This window comes from Alosa alosa, chromosome 16 (assembly GCF_017589495.1).
Source record: "Alosa alosa isolate M-15738 ecotype Scorff River chromosome 16, AALO_Geno_1.1, whole genome shotgun sequence".
In the NCBI taxonomy this organism is placed as follows: domain Eukaryota; kingdom Metazoa; phylum Chordata; class Actinopteri; order Clupeiformes; family Clupeidae; genus Alosa; species Alosa alosa.
In genome coordinates this window covers 24,384,083-24,404,487 of record NC_063204.1, presented here as the reverse complement: position 1 = coordinate 24,404,487, position 20,405 = coordinate 24,384,083, and the positions used below count along the sequence as shown (strand labels likewise).

At 45.4% G+C, this 20,405-nt stretch overlaps 1 protein-coding gene across 1 annotated transcript in view; it reads right to left on the bottom strand.

Moving 5' to 3' along the window:
- reck (reversion-inducing-cysteine-rich protein with kazal motifs) overlaps positions 1 to 20,405 on the bottom strand; it is a 59,513-nt gene that overhangs the window by 30,641 nt on the left and 8,467 nt on the right. Inside the window, exons 2-9 of the mRNA XM_048266903.1 lie at positions 12,366 to 12,424; positions 9,533 to 9,607; positions 7,313 to 7,349; positions 6,753 to 6,838; positions 6,169 to 6,216; positions 4,751 to 4,784; positions 2,765 to 2,962; positions 1,806 to 2,061 (exon numbers count right to left, since the gene is read on the bottom strand). Coding sequence (XP_048122860.1) covers positions 1,806 to 2,061; positions 2,765 to 2,962; positions 4,751 to 4,784; positions 6,169 to 6,216; positions 6,753 to 6,838; positions 7,313 to 7,349; positions 9,533 to 9,607; positions 12,366 to 12,424 — 793 coding nt within the window. The remainder of the gene's footprint in view (positions 1 to 1,805; positions 2,062 to 2,764; positions 2,963 to 4,750; positions 4,785 to 6,168; positions 6,217 to 6,752; positions 6,839 to 7,312; positions 7,350 to 9,532; positions 9,608 to 12,365; positions 12,425 to 20,405) is intronic.

Sequence of the window (20,405 nt, the reverse complement as noted above, 5' to 3'; positions counted from 1 at the left end):
GAAAGGGACAGTCAACACCATGGTCATCGTTTGGTAAATAAATGGCCCACAAACATCAAGGTCAGTGAATGGTAACCCAGAGGCAAGGTACATCATACACATACTGAAACAACCAGAATATTCTCAAAATCACATGCAGAAATAATTCTAAATACCAGCTATCAAATAAACTAGTGTACACAATTGCAACTTAGATCGAAGATCAATTTTTTCTAATAGACCAACAAGTTAAGGGGCTCTACTTTGGCGATCAGAAACGGGGTGCAAAGCCCAATGCAAAGCTTAATCTTATCTTAAACCCAGTCAGTGGCGGATTTTGCGCTTCACTTTTATTAAGCCTTGCGCCCAAGGGTGTGGCAGAAGGTGTGGTCTGGCGCATGATCCAAAAATCGCTATCTTACACGCTCTAAAAATCATTACGCCACTGACCAAGAAAAACCTGGTCTATAGCGAAAGGCGCATGTAAAGCACAGCTGAAGACCCACTGTCACGAGATGTAAGCAGTCCTTAGCAAGCAGTCCCAAACTACTTATCTGCAGGATAAATAGCCTTAGGATTTTTATTCAGTCATTCAATCATTATTGGGGTAAGGGTTGCTTTTTTCAGACGAGGTTTTCAATTGTAATTCCTTGTCAATCAATAGTGAAAGTAAATAACTGTGTAGAACTGTTCTGCCTATGAGACCACAGTGATGATAGTTTCACTTTGCCTTTGAGTTCAAATAGTAGGCGAGTGCAGAATGCATGTAGTCACAAACAGGTTTCAGTAAAGCTTTAGGTTTAGTGGAATTCCTGTGTCCTATACACGGTCTCGCATGCAAGCAGATTCCTTCAAATGCGCCGCTGACTGGCAAAATACAGATGTGCTGTTTGAAGTTGCGCTGCTTGCTGTTAAAGGGAATGACAGTGTCACTCTCATTGGTTGAAAGGATGTTACGCCCAAAACACACCCATGACTGATTAAAAAACAGAAGAACAACCTTTTTAAGCAATGTGCCTGACGTTTGATAACAAAACCACCCCAAATGTGAAGTGGACACACCCCTAAATGTATTTAAGCTTTTCGTCACTGACCATGCGTTTCAGACCGTCAAAATAGGGCCCAAGGTCTTGAAAAAATGAACAGTCCTATAAAATCAATTATGCTATAACATCCTTACTCACTAACATCTTCTTAATATGTTCAGGTCACAGTAAACTCAGGACTGGAAACAAGTTAGGGGGACAAACGTGAGTTGGAGCCGCAGTGCAGTGGAAGCGTCATTGTCCCTTACATGAACAGGCTCAGTGCAAACAGAGACCAATGTTCGCATCTGGCCTGAGGTCATTTCCCGAATCCACTCCCCATCTCTCTCCCTCACTCATTTCCTGTCATCTCCTAACTATCCGGTCAAATAAAGGCTAAAAATGGGGCGGGCTTTATATGATGACACACAGAGGAGGACACCACAACCAACGTCTGCCCTGAAGTGGTTATTATTAAACTACATGGATGCGTATATCCTTTGAAATTAAGTAAACAACTGCATTTAAAACAACTTAAGTTTAATTGCACCAGCGGTTGCGCCTCTTTAAAATCGAAAGTGAACTGAGAGTGTGAAAACAATTTTGATGTCAGCCAGGGGTCAGACCCAAACAGAAGTAGAGTAGGCTTGGGTGTCTTCAGCTACAACAAATCATTTCTCCTCAGATTTGTACAGTTCTTGCGTCAGTGACCTATTCTGACCTAAATCAAAAAGGTGAGTTTGTTTATATCTATGTTATGTGAACCACAGTCATCTCCACTCCGTGTTTGCTTTCACAGACCTGCACAGTGAGGTATTGGCTTTGGAGCAGCAGTGAAGCTTGGCCCAGTCAATCTTCTGTGGGTGTGGCTCCGGGTCCGGGTGGTTTGGCGGTTGGTGGCCCAGGAAACACTGCCAGAGGGGGTCCTGGGGGAGGGGCTCGCTGCCGCACGCCTGGATGAGGCCCTCTATGATCTCGTGCTCCGTCTTCATGGTGCGCAGGATGTGTTTACACGACGCCTGACAGTGGGCCTCCGCACTGTCGCAACAGTACAGACCTGCAGCACAGGTGAGCACAGGTGAGATACATTCACACGCCTGTAGCACATGAGAGGACAGGTGAGATCAGGTAAGACACAGAAGGGATAGGTAGAGTGCAAGTGCACAGGCCACCAGCCCAGGTGAGGACAGGTGAAACACATAGTCATTAACATTAGGGGATGGGTGCGTAGGCCTGCAGCACAGGTATGGACAGGAGATGAAAGGTAAGAAACACACACTCATCAACAGGTACAATACAGGTAAACAGCTTGTAAGCACAGGGGCTGATGGGATATATTTACATTCACATGCAGTTGGAAAATGAGGTATGAGACATGGCACACTGATGTCTGGAGAGGAACGCCACATACGCACATGGACAAATCTGCCAAAATTGAAAATAAAAATAGCAAATAGCGTGGTGGAGCAGTGGTAACATCACCAGATGGCAATCAGATGACCCAGGTTCGATTCTCGAACCCGCCAATGTGTTTTTGTGTCACTTTAGATAAAAACATCTGTTCAACTAGTACTAGTGAACTTTAACTTCTTAACTTTATCAGGGGCTCAAAAGTATTGCTCTCTTTTTGTGCTTTTTATTGTCTTATGTTTTATTATCTAACAACAGTTAGACTACAGTTCACTTTTGAGGTTTTGGGATTAACTTCAACTGTGTGTGACAAATTAGGCTCTTGATTGGTTGTGAGGGGTGGCACTCACTGTCGATGGGGGTCTTGTTGGGGTAGGACTTGGTGTAGTTGTTGACACAGCTGATGAGCTGTGGGCTGACCGTCAGGCAGTAGTCCTCCACAGCCTTGATCTGTGACACACTGGGGGAGGCGTCTGTGCGGAAGATGGCCTGGCAGTACTCGCGGCAGTTGGTGTGTCTGCCTGCATAACTACAGCACAGCGAGCCCACTGAGGACACACACACACACACACACACACACACACACACACACACACACACACACACACACACACATACACACACACACACACAGGCACACACAAACATAGACAAACATACAGACATGTAGAAAATACATACAGTGCAGTATATATTTACAATACAAAACTGTCCAGGTTTATCTTTTAACAGAGCTCAGAAAGTCACACACCCTATCTACACAGCAATCCTACACCAGGAAATAAATATAAGACAAAAAGCAAACTTGTCTAGTTCTATCATCATCTCCCAAATGATTGCAGTGCCCTCTCTCTCTCCTCTCTTGCCATGTCTCTGTCATCCTCTCTAAGCTTGGCCCAAAGGCAGAAACGTGCTCGTCTGTCAAATCTGATTTGGTCCCGAGTTCACAGGAGGCGCATGACACGCTGGGACGGTTGTCTTCAGGGCACTGTCTGTCCACTCTGCCGCCCGCCTTCGGCGATGAATACAAACCACCGTTTCATTCCGCCCAGCCCAGCCCAGCCCCGTGCAGCTCAGACACAGATGAAATCATTTTCAGCTCAGACTCAGGGGCGTGACCGCCTCGCCTTGCAGGCACATAAACCCTGACTCGTCAGGCCGAGGTGGTGGGGGTAGGCGTGTCTGGATGACCTCTCCAGGGGTCAGAGGCCTTGGGGGTCAGAGAACTGAGGCTATTGTAAAGAGAGCGTTATTCTCATGAGGTTTTGAGGTTCATGCTTGTGACTAACTTATGCATTAGCCTGCAGTTGTTCCTGCTTTTTGTTATGACTATGAGAACTTAAAGGTTCACTGTGTAACTTTGATATGGTCATGGGTTCAGCTCTTTGCAGGGCCATACCAAGTTGCTTTCCCTCTATGATGTCTCCTCTGTGTGTGTGTGTGCGTGCGTGTGTGTGTGTGTGTGTGTGTGTGTGTGTGTGTGTGTGTGTGTGTGTGTGTGTGTGTCAGTGTGTGTGTGTGTGTGCAATCTGAAAGGTCTAAAGGTCTACTACTACTTCTACTACTGTCTAACTCTGAATACGTTCAGCTGAGCTCAATGTTGGACCATGCCTTCTCTCCTTCTCCCACACTCCTGACAACTAATTTGGAGGACAAACTGCGCTTTCACCTTTGCATGTGAATTTAAATAACTGCTGAGTAACTGATATGGACTTTAGTTGAGCTCAGTGTAGAGCCACGTCATGTCTCTCTCTGATGTCTGACACACACATTTGGACTCAATGCAATCACATCTCTTTCTCTCTGTCTCCTGCATATTCTCCTGAGCATGTGAACTTTATCACAGCGAAGGTTGTGCAGGACCATGCAAACTTGTCATGTCTTTCTAAAGCTTTTTATCTGTGGATATGCAATTCGGTTATTAAGTGATGATGCAATAATTGGCTAATAAATCTTTTTCCGGGTCCAACGGTTTTCAAAGCCACTCGGTTTTCTCCATAGACAGTAAGATAAACGTTTTTTTCCCCGCTATTCCGTGCCAACTACTACTCACTTGTTGCCTCAACCTAATTAAATCCTATTTTTCGCGGAAGCCTGCACGTAACCCTTAATTGTATCATCTGGCTGCACAGCTATAGTAATTGCTCTGTTAAAGTTAACCGGTTTTGTTTTACTCTCAATAAAACGGAGGTGATGATGACAAGGTTTATAAGTTGCAAAAACTGGTTGGCTGCGCTAGTAAACGTTTCTTGACCAAAAAGCTGTTGGGTCTGTGACGTCGGACTTAACAACCGAATAATGTAGAATAAAATTTCAAAGAGAATTTCACAACTTACTTTCATTTTTGGTGATACATTTGTACAGCGGTTTCTGCAACAAAAGGAATTGAAATAGAATTAGCACAAATAACATTTGTGGCAAAATTAACAAGCAACATAACATACAACTCTAATCCCTCATAGATGTAAAAGTATCTGTAGTGCAGGTCACATTTTATTGGTGACATTTTCAAGAATCACAGGAAAAACTCAAATCTGAAATCCAAACTTTTTAATACTGATAATTATCAAGGAATATCCACATCTTATATCATTTCAAAGTGAAACATTAAATTATAGTCCACTCTCTATTAAAACCCTGTCATAAACCTTAAGCCAGGTACTGAAGAAAGTCAGGAAGAAAGGAAGTGCTTTTATCTTTTCTAGTATAAATGTAAAGTGCCGGGGTGGGTAGGTTTATTTCATCTCTTCACAACCCCCCCCCCCCCCCCCCCCCCCAAACCTTCATCTCTTTGTACTCTGACAAAGCGCAGTCCTCCACACTGCTCTAACCGTTCTTTCACACCAGACATATAAAAGGCTTGCTTTTGGCCATGCGTCTTGAAAAGAGGAGCAGGGCGATCTCACTGCATGTCTTGGCAGAGGTGGCATCTGATCATAAAGCTCTCGAGTAGAATGGAGACAGCAGCCGCAAGATGAAAGGAGAAATAAGGCGGCCTCTCCAAAGCAAACACGCGGCCCCACGGATGGCATTTGTTTGTTTGTTTGTTTGTTTTGATATGAAGAGATGAGGAGGATTAAAGCTAATAGTGTGTATGTGTTTGTGTGTGTGTGTGTGTGGGGGGGAGTTGAAGATGATAGGAGTGTGCTGGGGTATTACTGACCAACTCCAATTTAAATGTTTACCTCACGCTGCTTGTTCAAATTGGCTCTGTGTTGAAGGGCTCTAGAATCTGGAGTCCAATCAGGTCTCAGAAATGACTCTTCCCTTAGGGTTCCCTTCCGCACAGGAAGTGAAGTAAGATTTTGAAGAGGGAGGTGCGTCCTCCATAGATTCAAATAAAGACAAATAAATCTCGACCTCGTATGTTGCCTTGGAGACATGCCGGCAAATAAATAGTGCCTTTAAAGTCAGAGATAAACAACTAAAAGCAGTGAGAGGCGAACGTTGCTAGCATGAGAGAGAGTCTTTGATGGATACGGCGGGAGATGATACTATGATAACCCCACGCACAGGGACAAGCTCAGTCAGAATGTAGGGAGAAGGTTATTGAGTTCTCTAAATGGCTTTATTTCAGGCTTCTATTGAAAGCGTTTCAAGGCCATTTATCTAAACCCTGTGTTGCTTATATTTTAAAAAAGCCCCCTTGGATAATTTGGTAGTCCAGCATTAGAAATAGAACAGAAAATAAGATGTCAGCCTGCAACTGAAACGCAGAGAGACTCGAGAACTGAACCATTTTTAAACATCTTACCTCTGTGTCTTTCTTGCATACTTTTGTGATGTCATTTTTTGAAGATGCCTGCAGAAAGACAGAGAGGAACACAGGTCAATGTGTATGAACATTCACACAGATGCCCCCAACACACACACACACACACACACACACACACACACACACACACACACACACACACAAATACACAAATGAGAAGGTTGTTTTTCTCCACAGCAGCACAGCAGAAGTGTAGACCTTTCTGACAATTACCTTTCTGATGGGTTCAGACAAACACACACACACACACACACACACACACACACACACACACACACACACATCGTACACAGGTTCATCTTCTGATCTATGAGCAGGTAGAGGTGCTCTAACAGTCCAACACTCTCGCCCACTTACTATACACTTCCTTCTTGTGCTGTCTATGCCTCTATGGCATCTCTGTCAGATTGATTAGAGCTACTGTAGAAGGCTACATTGCGTTTTCTCAACCGGTTTTGCAACTTGTTTATCGTTTCTCAGGTGTAAGTCATTTTAAACAAAAGCCTCTTTTAAGGGACCAAATGTTAATGTTAAATGAACTGTAAGCACAAATGCTCTCTCACCTGTTTACACTCACGGCGGCACTCCGGTGAGATGGCCAGCTCACAGCAGCCCAGGCCTACCCAACCCTCCGGCTTCCGAGACGTTCCTGTCCAGACACACACAGTTACAGCATTACGAGATAACAACAAGATTCTTCAGCTTCTTAATAGAAATATACATGTACACCTTACATTTTGTATTTTCTAAAGTGTAGATATCAAAATACATTTGTGGTAAAACAATTAAATTGCTTGCAAGTCCTCCCATGTGTAACCTCATCTAACACATCAGATGCACTGAGCTTGAACTGGCAGTCTTGTACTTAAATGGGCATAGTTATTGGGGAAAGCCAAGCATCCAGGCTTCTTCATCTGGACGTGATTACGCTTAGGGAGGCTGATCTGAGGGTCTCCTCAGACAGGTACAGACAGAGAGCGCACTCCAACACAGGTGGACTTAGCACCATCCATCACACACACACACACACACACACACACACACACACACACACACACACACACACACACACACACACACACACACACACACACACACACACAGCACTCGCCCTGCATCTTACCTGGTAATGTCGAATTGATGCAGGTCCAAAGCTCATTCTGCAGGAGAGAGATAGATATATGGAGAGAAAGACAGAGAGGGAGGAGAGGGGGAGACAGAGATAGTGAGGGAGAGATAATAGAGAGAGAGAGAGAGAGAGAGGTGGAAGAGCAAGAGTGAAAGAGAGGGAGAGACAGTGGACAAAAAGAGATGCACAAAGAGCAAGAGAGAAAGGGAGAGAGAGAAAGAGAGAGTGAGAGAGATAGATAGAGAGAGAGAGAGAGAGAGAGAGAGAGAGAGAGAGAGACAGAGCCGTTAACAGAACAAAGTGATCCAGAGATAAGTTCCAACACCAACAAGTCAGGTTCATCGGCGGCAGTTTGTGGTGCAGATGAAAGGCCATTTGTGATTTTCGATGACTGCTGTGGCCACTATCCAACGCGTAACATGCCTCTGACGATCGATAGCCTCCACTGGATTTACATCAGTCTCACTGACATTAGATTTAGGCTCTTCTAAGCAACGGTTCAAAGCCGCCTGATGCCTTTTCATTTTCATAAGCTCAATTCTTCAAATCACAAGCAGTAAATACAGAAGACTCTGCCTAAAAAAAATGCTTTGATGTCAGTGCTGCATTCACAGTTGTTATTTAAAAGCCTCTGTGAAAGTCTGCAGAACTTCTTCGCCGGCCATCTTTCCCCCTGACTTTTTGTCGCTGGCTGTGTGTTATGTTTAGATGAGATAGATGAGCTGAGGGACAATTATGTGTTCGCCTTATGAGTGCCAATAGCGGGAGAACATTGGTTCTCTGAGAAAGAGACCTCATCTGGATTGTGAGCTGGAGTCTGTGAAAATGAAATGCTCGCTTTGGTATCTCCAGAGGTGGTGAAATATTGCGTAAGGTTCCCGAGTTCAAGGCAATATAACTCGGCCTTAATTAAAAATGTATTACAAATATATGAATGTGGTGAAGACAATAACAGGCATTGCTGAGCTCACTGAGGCCTTGTGGTTACATCTCTGCAGATTAATAAGGCAAACACGTTGGCTGTGCTGAGGCGACGCGACCCTGTGACGCACAGAACGCTACTGAGAGGCGGGAGTGTGTGTTCTACCAAAGCCACCCAGCTCAGAACAGATAATCAACCAAAGTCAACCAGAATCATTGTGAGGTCAGTGGCGGACATCACGGCAACCTGCGCTCGCGCCCGCTGACATGGGAACAGAGGAGCCGCCGTCACGCATCATTATCGTCATCATCATCATTATCATCATCAGTGAAGTGCACAGTTACTATTCCAAAAAGCACTTCAGCACAACAGACACACACACACATACTCTCACTCCCCCACACACACAGACACACACACGCACGCACAATTCAGCCCAAAACAGCCGTTTCAGTGTGAACGCCAAAGAACCACCCGTCAGACAGCCTCAGATCACAGACCAACACAGACACTAGCTGAGCTCATAACTGAATCATCATCATCATCATCATCATCGTTATCATCATCATCATCATCTATGATCACAGTCAACACAAAAAAATGAAGCACACCAGAAAGGCCAGGAGACAGTGTGACTGCCAAACCACCATACCTCGGACTCGCACTAGCCATCTGAGAACAAGCCAGGACGCCATGTACAGTGGATCAAGTCTGACAACATCATGCAAAGACATTTGCAAAAATATCCACTGAAATCCACTGAAGTAAGTCAGTGTGTTTTGCATCCCAAAAACACATGAGCACATCTCGCATCATTTTGCACTATAAAGACATTCCAAACATCCGTCAGAATACACTTGAGAGCATCAACATGTGACGCAGACGCCTATCAAAGTCAATGAATTCTGACCATTTACTAAATCAATCTCACCATTTACTAAAGAGTAAAGAGATTCCAAAAATTCCACCAGGATACATTTGAGTATATTAGCGTGTGACACGTGGCCAACTAGCGTACGTTTTCATCTGGATGAGCTAATTAGAGGAAGTATCTTGAGAGGCCAGGGGATTTGCCGCCCGTAGTTTGTAATTATGGTTGGGGGTGGATAGAAGGAGTGCCGGTTTCCTGCTCAGATGCTTTGATACGGTTTGACTTTGTCAGGTGAAACACTTCCTGGGTTGTGTGTGTGAGTGTGTGTGCGTGTGTGCGTGTGTGTATGTGTGTGTGTGTGTGTATAGTGTAGTGGGCAGTGTTTGCACGTACCCAACCAAAAAGTAGTGTTTGTACTTACCATATGTTCGGGGCAGTAACTTGGCAGTCGTTGTAGAAAGTGTTTCAGACGTGATTCGCTTCTGATGGTTGCGAGCTGAAACACAAAATGAGAGTTGTGTGTTGTGTGTTAGCGTGTATACAGGCATTATAAATACGGGTGTTATTGGGAAACCGTTCTCATGTGTGGTAAATGGTTTCAAACGTTGTCTGCATGACAAAGGAAAAAAGAAAACCAGCATGACTTGAAGGATTAGGCATTGCTATTTTTTTACATATTCTCACAGACTGAAGCAACAGACTGTTGTTGATGACAGTACGAAACAAAGTTTTGAGCGATTTCATGGAATCTGCTCTACAAACACACACACATACATGCAAACACACACACACACACCCACACACACACACACACACACACACACACACACACACACACAAATGGCAGAGGCACAGTAATTCTGCTTATGATGTCCAGAGCTCCAGGCTCCAAATAGACTCAATTTTATAGAGATGATAAGGACATCAGACTGCGTCAGACTCACTGGCCCAAATAAGCCACAGATTCAAAAAAACTCTATTCTACTTGCTTACTCTTTCATTTAGTTAAACAGCGGCTCTTCAGTGCTTCTCTACTACACCCCAATGCTCTGTCTGAATCAAAGCCTTGTTCCTGTTGTTTCTTAATGAATATTCATGACATCTTACTTTGAACATGCTCTTCTTCTCTGTATGAAAAACCTCAAAGATAACTCAAATGTGATCTTAACACTGAAGATGTAAATATGAGGTCAAAGGTCATGGCACACTGCAATGCTTAATATTCTATAGAAATGAGGCTGGCATTACTATAGCGGTACAATGCCAGGTGAATGTGCAAAGTGCCACAGTAGGATGTAGTGTTTTACACTTTCCTGACTTTGACACTCTTTGAGCATCACGTTCAAGCTGAGGGTTTCAAAATGACATTACTGCTTCAAAGGATGAGAGTAGACTTGGAGTAGGCAATGGAGAGTGGCGTATGGTCATTTTAGCGCAGCCAAGCCCAGCACACATACACACACGCACACACACACAAATGCACAACCCACATACACACACACACACACACACACGAATGCACCTCGGAAACAAAAGCAGTGCAGGAGCGGTGATTTTCTGGCGTTAAATCAAAGGGAATTTACGAAGCAGCGACGAAAGAACCGCCCCAGTCTTGAAGAACGAATGACCTGTCTGCTCCATTTAGAAAAACTTCTCTCTCTCTCTCTCTCTCCTCCCTCTCTCTCTCTTTCTCTCACTTTTCTTTCCTTTTCTTTCTCTTTCTCTCTCTCTGAGAAGTAAATAAATGGCGTTTGCCAGAGAGAACATCTGAGGCAGTGCGGCCCTTTCCCTCTCTGGGCTCATTCGCCTCGGCTCATCAAAGGAGACGCCGCACTCTGGGGGAGAAATGACAAGGCGATTACTCCACACAAGCCTGCCTGCCGCACGGCTCGCCTCTCCTCTCCTCCCTCCCTCTCTCTCTCTCTCTCTCTTTGTACCCTTTATAGTATTCTACAGAAGCCTGTGACATGTTATCCTTTCTCTCTCTCTTTTGTTTTGTTCTCTCTGTAACTTCTCTCTCTCTCTCTTACTCTCTCTCTCTTTTGCCATCACTCCAATTGAACCTCTTCTTGTGTTTTTTTTTACTGTATTAACCAATGAATCCTTACATCTTTCTTTCAATGTATCTTGCTGAAATGTCAGAAATGATCCTAATGCTTCTCCTAGCCTCTCACATTGTCCTTCTAATGCACGCTACCCTGCTCACACTCTCTCCCTTTTCATCGGGCCTGTGCTCTCCCTCTGTCTCTCTGCATCACTCTGTAAGTGTGTGTGGTGTGTGTGTGTGTGTGTGTGTGTGTGTGTGTCTGTGTGTGTGTGTGTGTGTGTGTGTGTGTGTGTGTGTGTGTCTGTGTGTCTCTATCTCTCTCTTTCTCTGTCCAACTCTTTCATGCTGTCTATTTTGTTTCTTGTTCTGTCAGTCTTTATCTCCTCGTCCAGCTTGGCAGGTGTACTGGTGGGGGTGGGGGGTTTGGTTGGTAGCTGCTTGTTTTTGGGGGGGCCTTGGCTACAGTCTTAATGGGACATTTTCTTGTGTGTGTGTGTGTGTGTGTGTGTGTGTGTGTGTGTGTGTGTGTGTTTGTGTGTGTGAGAAGGAGGAGGGGGGAGGGGACAAAACCCTTTTTGATTTTTGTTTAAGAATGAGAGAGGGAGAGAAAAAAAAAGCAAGGCGAGGCAAGCTTTCAGATGTCTCTTTCATGTGTGCAGTGTCACTGTGCACAGAAGACAGACGCCTCTCTGAATGTCTGCTTATGCAAGGCCACATTCCTCCCCCCCTTTGGAAGTAAGAGCAATGTGGAGAACAGAGAGAGGGGGACAGAGAGATATGGAGGAAGAGATGGGAAGGGAGGGAACATGAGGATAGAGGGAGGAGGAGAGAAGGGGGTAGAGAAAGGGAAAGGGAGGGGAGGAAGGGTGCTATCACCTGCTCCACACATAAAAGGGAGGCCTAGAAAGAGTTGTTCGATTCAGCAAACTTCAAAACCCACAGAGAAAATCCACAGCCTTCCCTTTATTGATATGTTCAAGTCCTTACACATGAGGGCTTATGTGCTCTGAGTGACAGTGAAATGTGTCACCACTAAAAGTACACGTATAAGAACCAATAAAAGTATTCAACTGGTCAAAATTTACATTATGGTGTACTGAAATTGTGGTGTATGTTATTGGTAACAAGGTGAAGATGTGTGTGTGTGTGTGTGTGTGTGTGTGTGTGTGTGTGTGTGTGTGTGTGTGTGTGTGCGTGTTTCTATTACCTGTTCGCATCCTTCCTTACACTGAGGGGCTTTGGCAGCATGGTTGCAGCACATAGGATCTATGAAATAAACAAACAAACACACCGACACACAAACACACACCCAGGGAGAGACAAGGAGACAGAAAAGTGTCAATTTGATTGGCTTGACTTCAGTCACTATACAGAACAAAACTGAAATTTTCCTTTGTAGATCTGACGGATGCAAGGATTGCACCCTCACGCATGGAGCATCCTTCTACACACCGCGTCGCATCACCTATAAGGCAGAAGGCAGGAGGCATAGTCTGCAGCTAGATAGACAGGCAGTCTGTAGATTCCACCTCATCCTGAGCAATCTCAGGTATGGTTTATATTCAAATCCATGCCTGTAGCCCATTGAGCTAATGCAGGTATTGCACGCATAGCACAATCTGCACTTGTTCATTATTCTTCCTGAGCAGCAAAGCAAGGCTGAACCTAATCTTTCCGTACGCAAGTGTCGGTTCAGGGCTACTGGTTCTCGCATTCTGTGCAAATGAAACGTCACGGTCTAGGTACAAGAGACAAATCTGATCTCAAGCCTCTTTTAAGTTGCCTGGCCAGCTCTGTTGAGCAACGCTGGTGCATGGAAATAGATTTCTGTGCAACTTAAAAGCTTTGTCAATAATGGGTTTCTTCATGACTAACTTCACCAAAACAAGGCTACGATTATATGCTTGACACACACACACACCCACACACACACACACACACACACACACACACACACACACACACACACACACACACACACACACACAATCACAAACACCACTTTCTACTTTCTAGCACAGCCATGCCAGAAGAACAATGAGCGTCATGCACTACCACATGGGAATAAGAAATGACACTGTGGCCATCGTGAAGCATATTTGTGGCTGACCAAGTCAGTGGCTGCCCTGTAACTCTCTCAAAACGCGGCGGCCATTTCGAGAAAAAGCACATTATCATCTGTTTATGCTCCTCGGGAAAATATCATCATTAGAGGAACCATGTCGACCCGCAGCCTTTCATCTCAGCTCGACCGTCGTCCTCGTCCATCTCCGCCTGATCCGAAGCCTCGTCCTTTCATCAGCGCGACATGATTCGATCTGCCTCCGCACACCCCCACACACACACACAACTCTCCCCTTTTTCTTGTCCTCTCCTCTCCATCTTGTAAATGTCATGTGTGCATCGGGAGATGTGCTAAAGTAGAACAACAAACAGTCAGCGGTTCTGGGCGATCTCTGCAGATGAAACGAATGTAGTGGGGGGGGTTGAGGAGAGCAGGGTGTGTGTGTGTGTGTGTGGGGGCAAGGGGTGCAGGGCGCTAAGTGCCTAGCTGAGGGTGTCTGTAACGTGTCTTAGAGACGTCTGGAGTTAGTCACCGGAGCGCACCATGACAACAGGAGCGCCTAGACGTCTCTCCCACTTTCTGAGTCTCGTCTCCTCTGGCTCTCTGAGAGTGGACTGGGGAGGCTCCAGGCAATCAACTGGACATGAAAATAACCAGAGGAGCTTTCTTTCCCTCTCTCCCCACTTCTCTATCTCTCTCTCTCTCTCTCTCTCCCCATGTCTATCTCCCTCTTTCTAGCACTTTCTCCCTCTCACCGTCTCTTTCTCTGTCATCCTCCCCTTCTCTACTTCTCTCTCTTTTTCTCTGTCTAGTGCTTTCTGTCACTCAGTCTTTCTCTCCATTTCGCTCCATCACTCTGGTAACCCCTCTTGTGTCACCCCTCTCTCTCTCTCTCCCTCTCTCCCCCCTCTCTCTTTTTTTATTTCATTAAGCTTTTCATGCCACCACAAATGCATTTATCTCTACTGCCACAGCATTCAAAAGACATTCAGCAGAAAATAGTTATGAAGCAACAGATCATATTTCAATCTCTCTCCCTCCGCTCATAAAGGTCGTAGACCATAGAGCAATGACATAGCACACAGCCCCAACCAGCTGGCCCTTGTATCAATGAATGTTTGGGTTAGCTTCGCAAAAGAAAGGTTCCAGGCTACATGCTTATCTTAGAAATGCCCTTTTAACTGGGACCGTCCTTGAATGCTTGACATACTTGTGTTTCACAGTCAGAGTCCATGGTGTTCTGGACTGTCATCCAACTTCACATGGTTTTGACAAGGCTACTTCGCTATCGCTGAGGATATTTCTTTTGCAACTGTTACATTTTTGGGCCCTCTTAGCGAGAGAACGGCGGGGTTCCTGATGGTTTCCAGGCGTCTGTGAGAGTGTGCGCCCTTACGAGGGTGTAAAACTTGTGAGTAAACACAGACGCACAGTGTGAGTCAGACACACTAAGACATACAGACAGGAAGTGATAAGGGAGAGGATGTTCTCAGGGTGCCAAATCTGACCACATCAGACGCAGTTTCGCCACGGTTCAAGAAACTTGCAAGAAACTACAAAGGAAACAGAAGATGGGAGCTGCATAGTTTCCACATGCATATGACATGATTTGGGAGTGCTTTATCAACCGATGTCCTTCTCTAGACTATGGAAGTGCATGGATTGTTTGAGACCGGCCCTATTGGTTCTCCAGCATGTGATCTGACATCTTTGCCTGTTGGCTCACATAATAACACAGACTCCCCCTGCTCTCACGTTGGCATGCTTTGGAACGTCTTCAAAGTCAGAGAGCAGAGAATCTGCCCCAGAGTAACTTTCCACTACTGCCACATGTACCCACCCTGGGTAACCACTATCTGTGTTTTTAAAATGAAGCCTTGTGTGTGTGTGTGTGTGTGTGTGTGTGTGTGTGTGTGTGTGTGTGTGTGTGTGTGTGTGTGTGTGTGTGTGTGTGTAAATGAAGCAGTGTACACACTGTGTGTGTGTGTGTGTATGTGTGTAAATTAAGCATTGTACACACTGTGTGTGTGTGTGTGTGTGTGTGTGTGTGTTTGTATTTGTGTGTAAATGAAGCCTTGTACACACTGTGTGTGTGGGTGTGTGTGTGTGTGAGTGTATGTATGTGTGTTTTCGTGTACAGTGTGTATGGGTGTGTGGTGTCTGCAAAAACATCTGTCTGTGATGACATCTGAGGGAAACTAGAAAAGAAACATCTGAATGTGAATACAAGGCGTCTTCGTTGCTTTCTTTTGTGTTTTCATTGTTTGTCATATCTTTGTTAGTTAACTTTACTGTTAGTCCATGACGAGATCAAATAAAAGTCTGGCAGATAAGAGGATCAAAAATATTTGTCTTGTTTCCCCACCGGTCTGAAAAAGCAAGGAATATTATACATGCTGGGAATAAGCGACTCTCTATGAGCTATTTGAAGTGCTGTGATTTATGGTTTTGTGTTCATGTTTCTCTTTTAATGTTGTTTTTTTCTCTGCCGCTTTCTAGTGCTGCTTTGTGGTATGCCAAGCCAATGAACCATTTAATGCTTGTGTTGCTGAAAAAGTTCTCGAGTTCCTGAAAAGGTTACTGAGTTTTGAAAAAAAAAACTTAAGTTCCTGAGGGGGAAGAAAACCAAGTGTTGACCCAACAGGATTTCACATGCCGCATGCTATTATAGAAGCTGCGATGGTCAGCTCAGTTCCCCTCAGAAAAGGTCATCCTTTTACACATACTCGGCTGTTTTGTAACACCTACAGCATTCTGGGTTTAACCTTTTAGAACAGTGATGTGATGTGCTTTTTTATCCACCCTAAGCAAAACATTCAGGAAATGTATAAGAAGAAGGATGTTAGCATCCCAGAATCTATACAATCATTATCTGAAGAAGCCTGTCATATTGGGTCAATATTTTCAAAGAAGCATCAGGAACAAGGTGAAGGGGGAATGTTTTCTTGGAGAGGTAAAGGTTTGCTGTTAAAGGGTAACAGACTGCGATGGCGCTGGACGGTGACTCCCCCAATGCTTGTTGTTGTTGTAGCTATCATCTCTTGGCCAGGTGACAGGGTTTGTGTGTTTGCCCCAAAGAACCCTGAGTCCTGAAACCCTTATTGGGTCTCAGAGCGTCTCAACAGAGCCGGGGCCACATGTGCTAGCAGTTAGCGCTTTGCTGCTACCGTGTCCCTGTTTCCAGAAGAATAGCAGTAATGCCACCCACAAGCCACATCAAAGGCATTCCCACTCTCTCAGGCTCTCTAGCCCCCATTCTCCCTCCTCAACTTCCACCCTACTCACCCTCTCATGCCCCCCCCCCCCAGAACCCCCAGAGCCCCAGAACCGTGTCTTTTGGGAATAGCGACCTCCCCACACACACACCCTTACTGAGCCTCCCTCCCTAGCATTGACCAGAGAGGGTACTTCACACGGTAAAGTTCTGTGCATCAGGAGGGACACATTACACCTAGTGCCTGTGTGCGTGAGTGTGTGAGTAGGTGTGTGTGTATGTGTGTGTGTGTGTGTGTGTGTGTGTGTGTGTGTGTGTGTGTGTGCGTGCGTGCACGGTTCTGGGGTGCATGTGAAAGCACACGTGATGTCCTGGAGATGAGGGGGGTGGGCTGTTCCGGGAAGGAACTGAAGCCAACTTAAAAGGGTGGGCACTTGACAACCCCGACGAAGCTGATCAAACGCGAATGAGAACCAGACCATAGAGGAGGGGAGGAGGAAAGGAGCAAGGGAAGGTGGGCATGAACCAATAAGAGGAAGGGAGAGAGAGAGGAAGAAAAATAGAGGGAAAGAAAGAGGGAGACACAGAGAGGGGGAGAGAAGAAGAGAGGACGTGAGTTTACAATATGGGGCCATAGAACTGTGCTGCCCCATTTGCTACCATGGGGTTCTGGATTCCATTTGAGCTTAAAGAGGGCCTTCGTAAGCAAGAGCAGACCTCGGTACCGAGACTCCACTGGTCTTTACTGGTCAGCTTTCAGCACTCCTGGTGACATGGAGGAGGACACGGACCAGACTAGGGTAGAGACCATCAAGCCTCTCTTGTGTAATTTATAAAAACAGCCTTTTCATATTCTTGCTCAAACAGCCCAGACAAATTGACTCCTGTGCAATGGGACCTGCTGCATACTATTCTGATACAGTACGTAGGGGAATTGTGTGCAGGAGAACTCTCCCTTTCTTCAGCTCCATTTCAGACTTGATTTACGCTAAGCTAGCATGACACAAGGCTGAGTCATCAGTGCTAATGACAGGCAGTCCTTTTAGTAAGCTATGTGCAAGAGGAGAGGCAAATGTGGCTCAGATTCTCCATTTAGTCACACTGCGTTAGCATTAGCATGGTTTAGCCAGAGGAGCTACAGTAGCAGCAGGGGGCCTTTAAGCATCCGAGGACACATCAGTGAGGAGGAGGCAGTGAGTGTATGTGTGTGTGTGTGTGTGTGTGTGTGTGTGTGTGTGTGTGTGTGTGTGCGTGTGCGTGTGTGTGCAGTGTTTCCCATACATTGACTTATTTGTAGCGGCCCACCACAATATCAACATTGACCACCACACAATGATTATCAATGTCATACTATTTCAATTGGATGGAATTCTTTTATTGTAGAGTTATGTGCACCTTTGTAAAGCCTCTCCTTGTTTCTCTGTCTCTCAACGAACCTACATGCATGTTTAAAGGCAACATTAATAATCCTGCAAGGCATAGAAGATGACTAGAAGGCTAAATTGTGCTTAAATCGGGTTAGCATCATAACCCTGCTGTGCTAATTTGTTAAAAACTTTTGCATTCCAGTTAATTCTGCAAACCTACCACCACAAATGGAATTAAATTCTGTGGGAAACACTGGTGTGTGTGTGCGCGCGCGCGCACATCTCTCTGTGTGTGTGTGTGTGTGTGTGTGTGTGTGTGGAGTAGGGGTGAGGAGTTCTGCTATGGCCTCTCTGTGGCTGTTGCTGGGGACGAGCCCCTAACCCCTAACGAGCTGCCATTTTAATGGCACAATTGAAGGTGCAGCAGACCATTCAAACCCGGTCAGAGAAACCCCAAAGCTCTCCCCTCTCTCTCTATCCACCCCTCTCTCTCCCTTCCTCTCTCTCCCTCTCTCTCTCTCCACCCCTCTCTCTCCCCATACACTTGTCCCGTATTCCATTGTGCTCTCTGCAACTCCACATGGAGCTCAAGACATTCAGACGAGGGGGCAAACAAATTACTGTGGCCAGGGACACTGATAAAAGCCATGGCAATGGCCCTGTGCCCCCGGTCGTGTGCTTGCGTTTTCATGTGTATTGTGTGTGTGTATGTATGTGTGTGTGTGTGTGTGTGTGTGTGTGTGAGAGAAAAAGAGAGAGAAAAACAGAGAGAAAGAGTTTGTCTGTTGGAGTGACCCACTGTGTGCACCCTGTGACAACAAAAGCAACAAAAGCAACAACGAGGACCACGCTAACAGCACCAGCAGCGCCCGTGCTCTTGCGAGGTTCCTCTGGAGGGGCCCAGCGCTGACAGCACCAGCAGCGCCCGTGCTCTTGCGAGGTTCCTCTGGAGGGGCCCAGCGCGTGCTGGCGGGGAGCGTGGCCATTCAGGTTTACACTGGGCAGTGGGGAGAAATTGCCCAGTGAACCACACACTCTCTTCCCACTGGGGGCGCCTTAATCCACAGTGACAGTTACACACGGCTCGGCCCCAACGCCCCTCAGGTCGCCTCACGCCAGGGGCCCGCGGGGGCCCGGCATAAGGTTCGCCGCAAAAACCGGAAGAGAAGCCGACTCTGCTGCAGCCCAGTTATGGTACATGTCTGGACCAGATCAGGGTGGCACCCAGAGTCTGGTGCATTCTGGGCGGACAAATATGATTCGGTACAAACCCAGAGAAGCTGATCCGGCTGTAGCTCGGTTCTGGTGTATGTTGTCTGGACCGGTTCAGGGCATCACTCAGAGCCCGGGGTAAATCTGGTGCGAGAGTTTGGCACTGACTACATATATAGGCCAGCCAGCTACAGCCTGACTAACTCATCATGACAGAATCATCTGAATCATATCACTGATTCCTGACAACAGCAACAATAACATGGTGAAACCAATATGACATTGACAGTGGAAAAAAGAGACAGATATGTAAGACTAATAGAGATAGACACACAGTGAGGGAGACAGGGTGAAAGAAATAGAGAGGAGAGAGGGAAGAAAAGAAAGAGAGAAAAAGAAAGAGAGATAGATAGAGAGAGAGAGACAGAGAGAGAGCAGACTGTAGAGCACAGCTTGTAGGCAGATGTGAGGCTCTTGCTGGGCCTATGAGGTGACAGGTGAGGAGTGTTACAGTAGACCAGAAACATAACAGGATAGACCACAACCCTCTTAGTCCAGAACCTTCCTAAATAATAAAAACATTCCCGCTCGTTCAGATCAGCTTTCATTTCATTTAAATTCAAATGTGTTGCTTTTCCTCTGAATGATTTATTTCACATGTTCAGTGCTTTTGAATGAAAGATATGGCTAGGCACCAGTCAAATTACCTTTGGATTATGACAGTGTGCATTTCATTACACAGCCAGAGGGATGGCAAATAATCGTTCCTGCCTCAAAACCCAGACTGCTGTTAAAAAAGGTGCGATACAGAATCATTGTGGCATGTGACAGTGTCATTTCCAGTCAGAACAAACACATTGGTCAAGAGAAAATAAAATCAATATTTGCCAGGGGTATGAATCATTTTGTTCCTAACTGTATATGACCATCAACTTCTCAGTCAATCATGAAAACACGGGGGGAAAAAACTGGAAAGAGAAAGAAAATACATATAAAGCTTTTGATAGCATGGCAGCTTTTTAAAAATATAATAAAGAGCTTAAAATATGTAAAACCTACAGTTTATCTTGCTAAATTACGGATGGACAAATTATGAAAACAAAGGAAAAACTAAAGCGATGATTTGCGGTAGTTTGCGGTAGTTTGCGGTCTGAAAACTGTACCGTCTTGCCATCTAACCCATTGCACACTTTGTGAATGGCTTAATTAAAGCCACCATTTACCACAGGCACGTGAAAGGGGTGTGTCTACTACCATGTGACAGGTAATCAGGTAAGTACGTACAGGTAACATACTGCTCAGGGTAATTAAGGTAAGTATGACATTTCTTAAATTAAACTATATTATTTCTGTTAACTTAAAACCGCATTTCCATAATGTCATAACGTT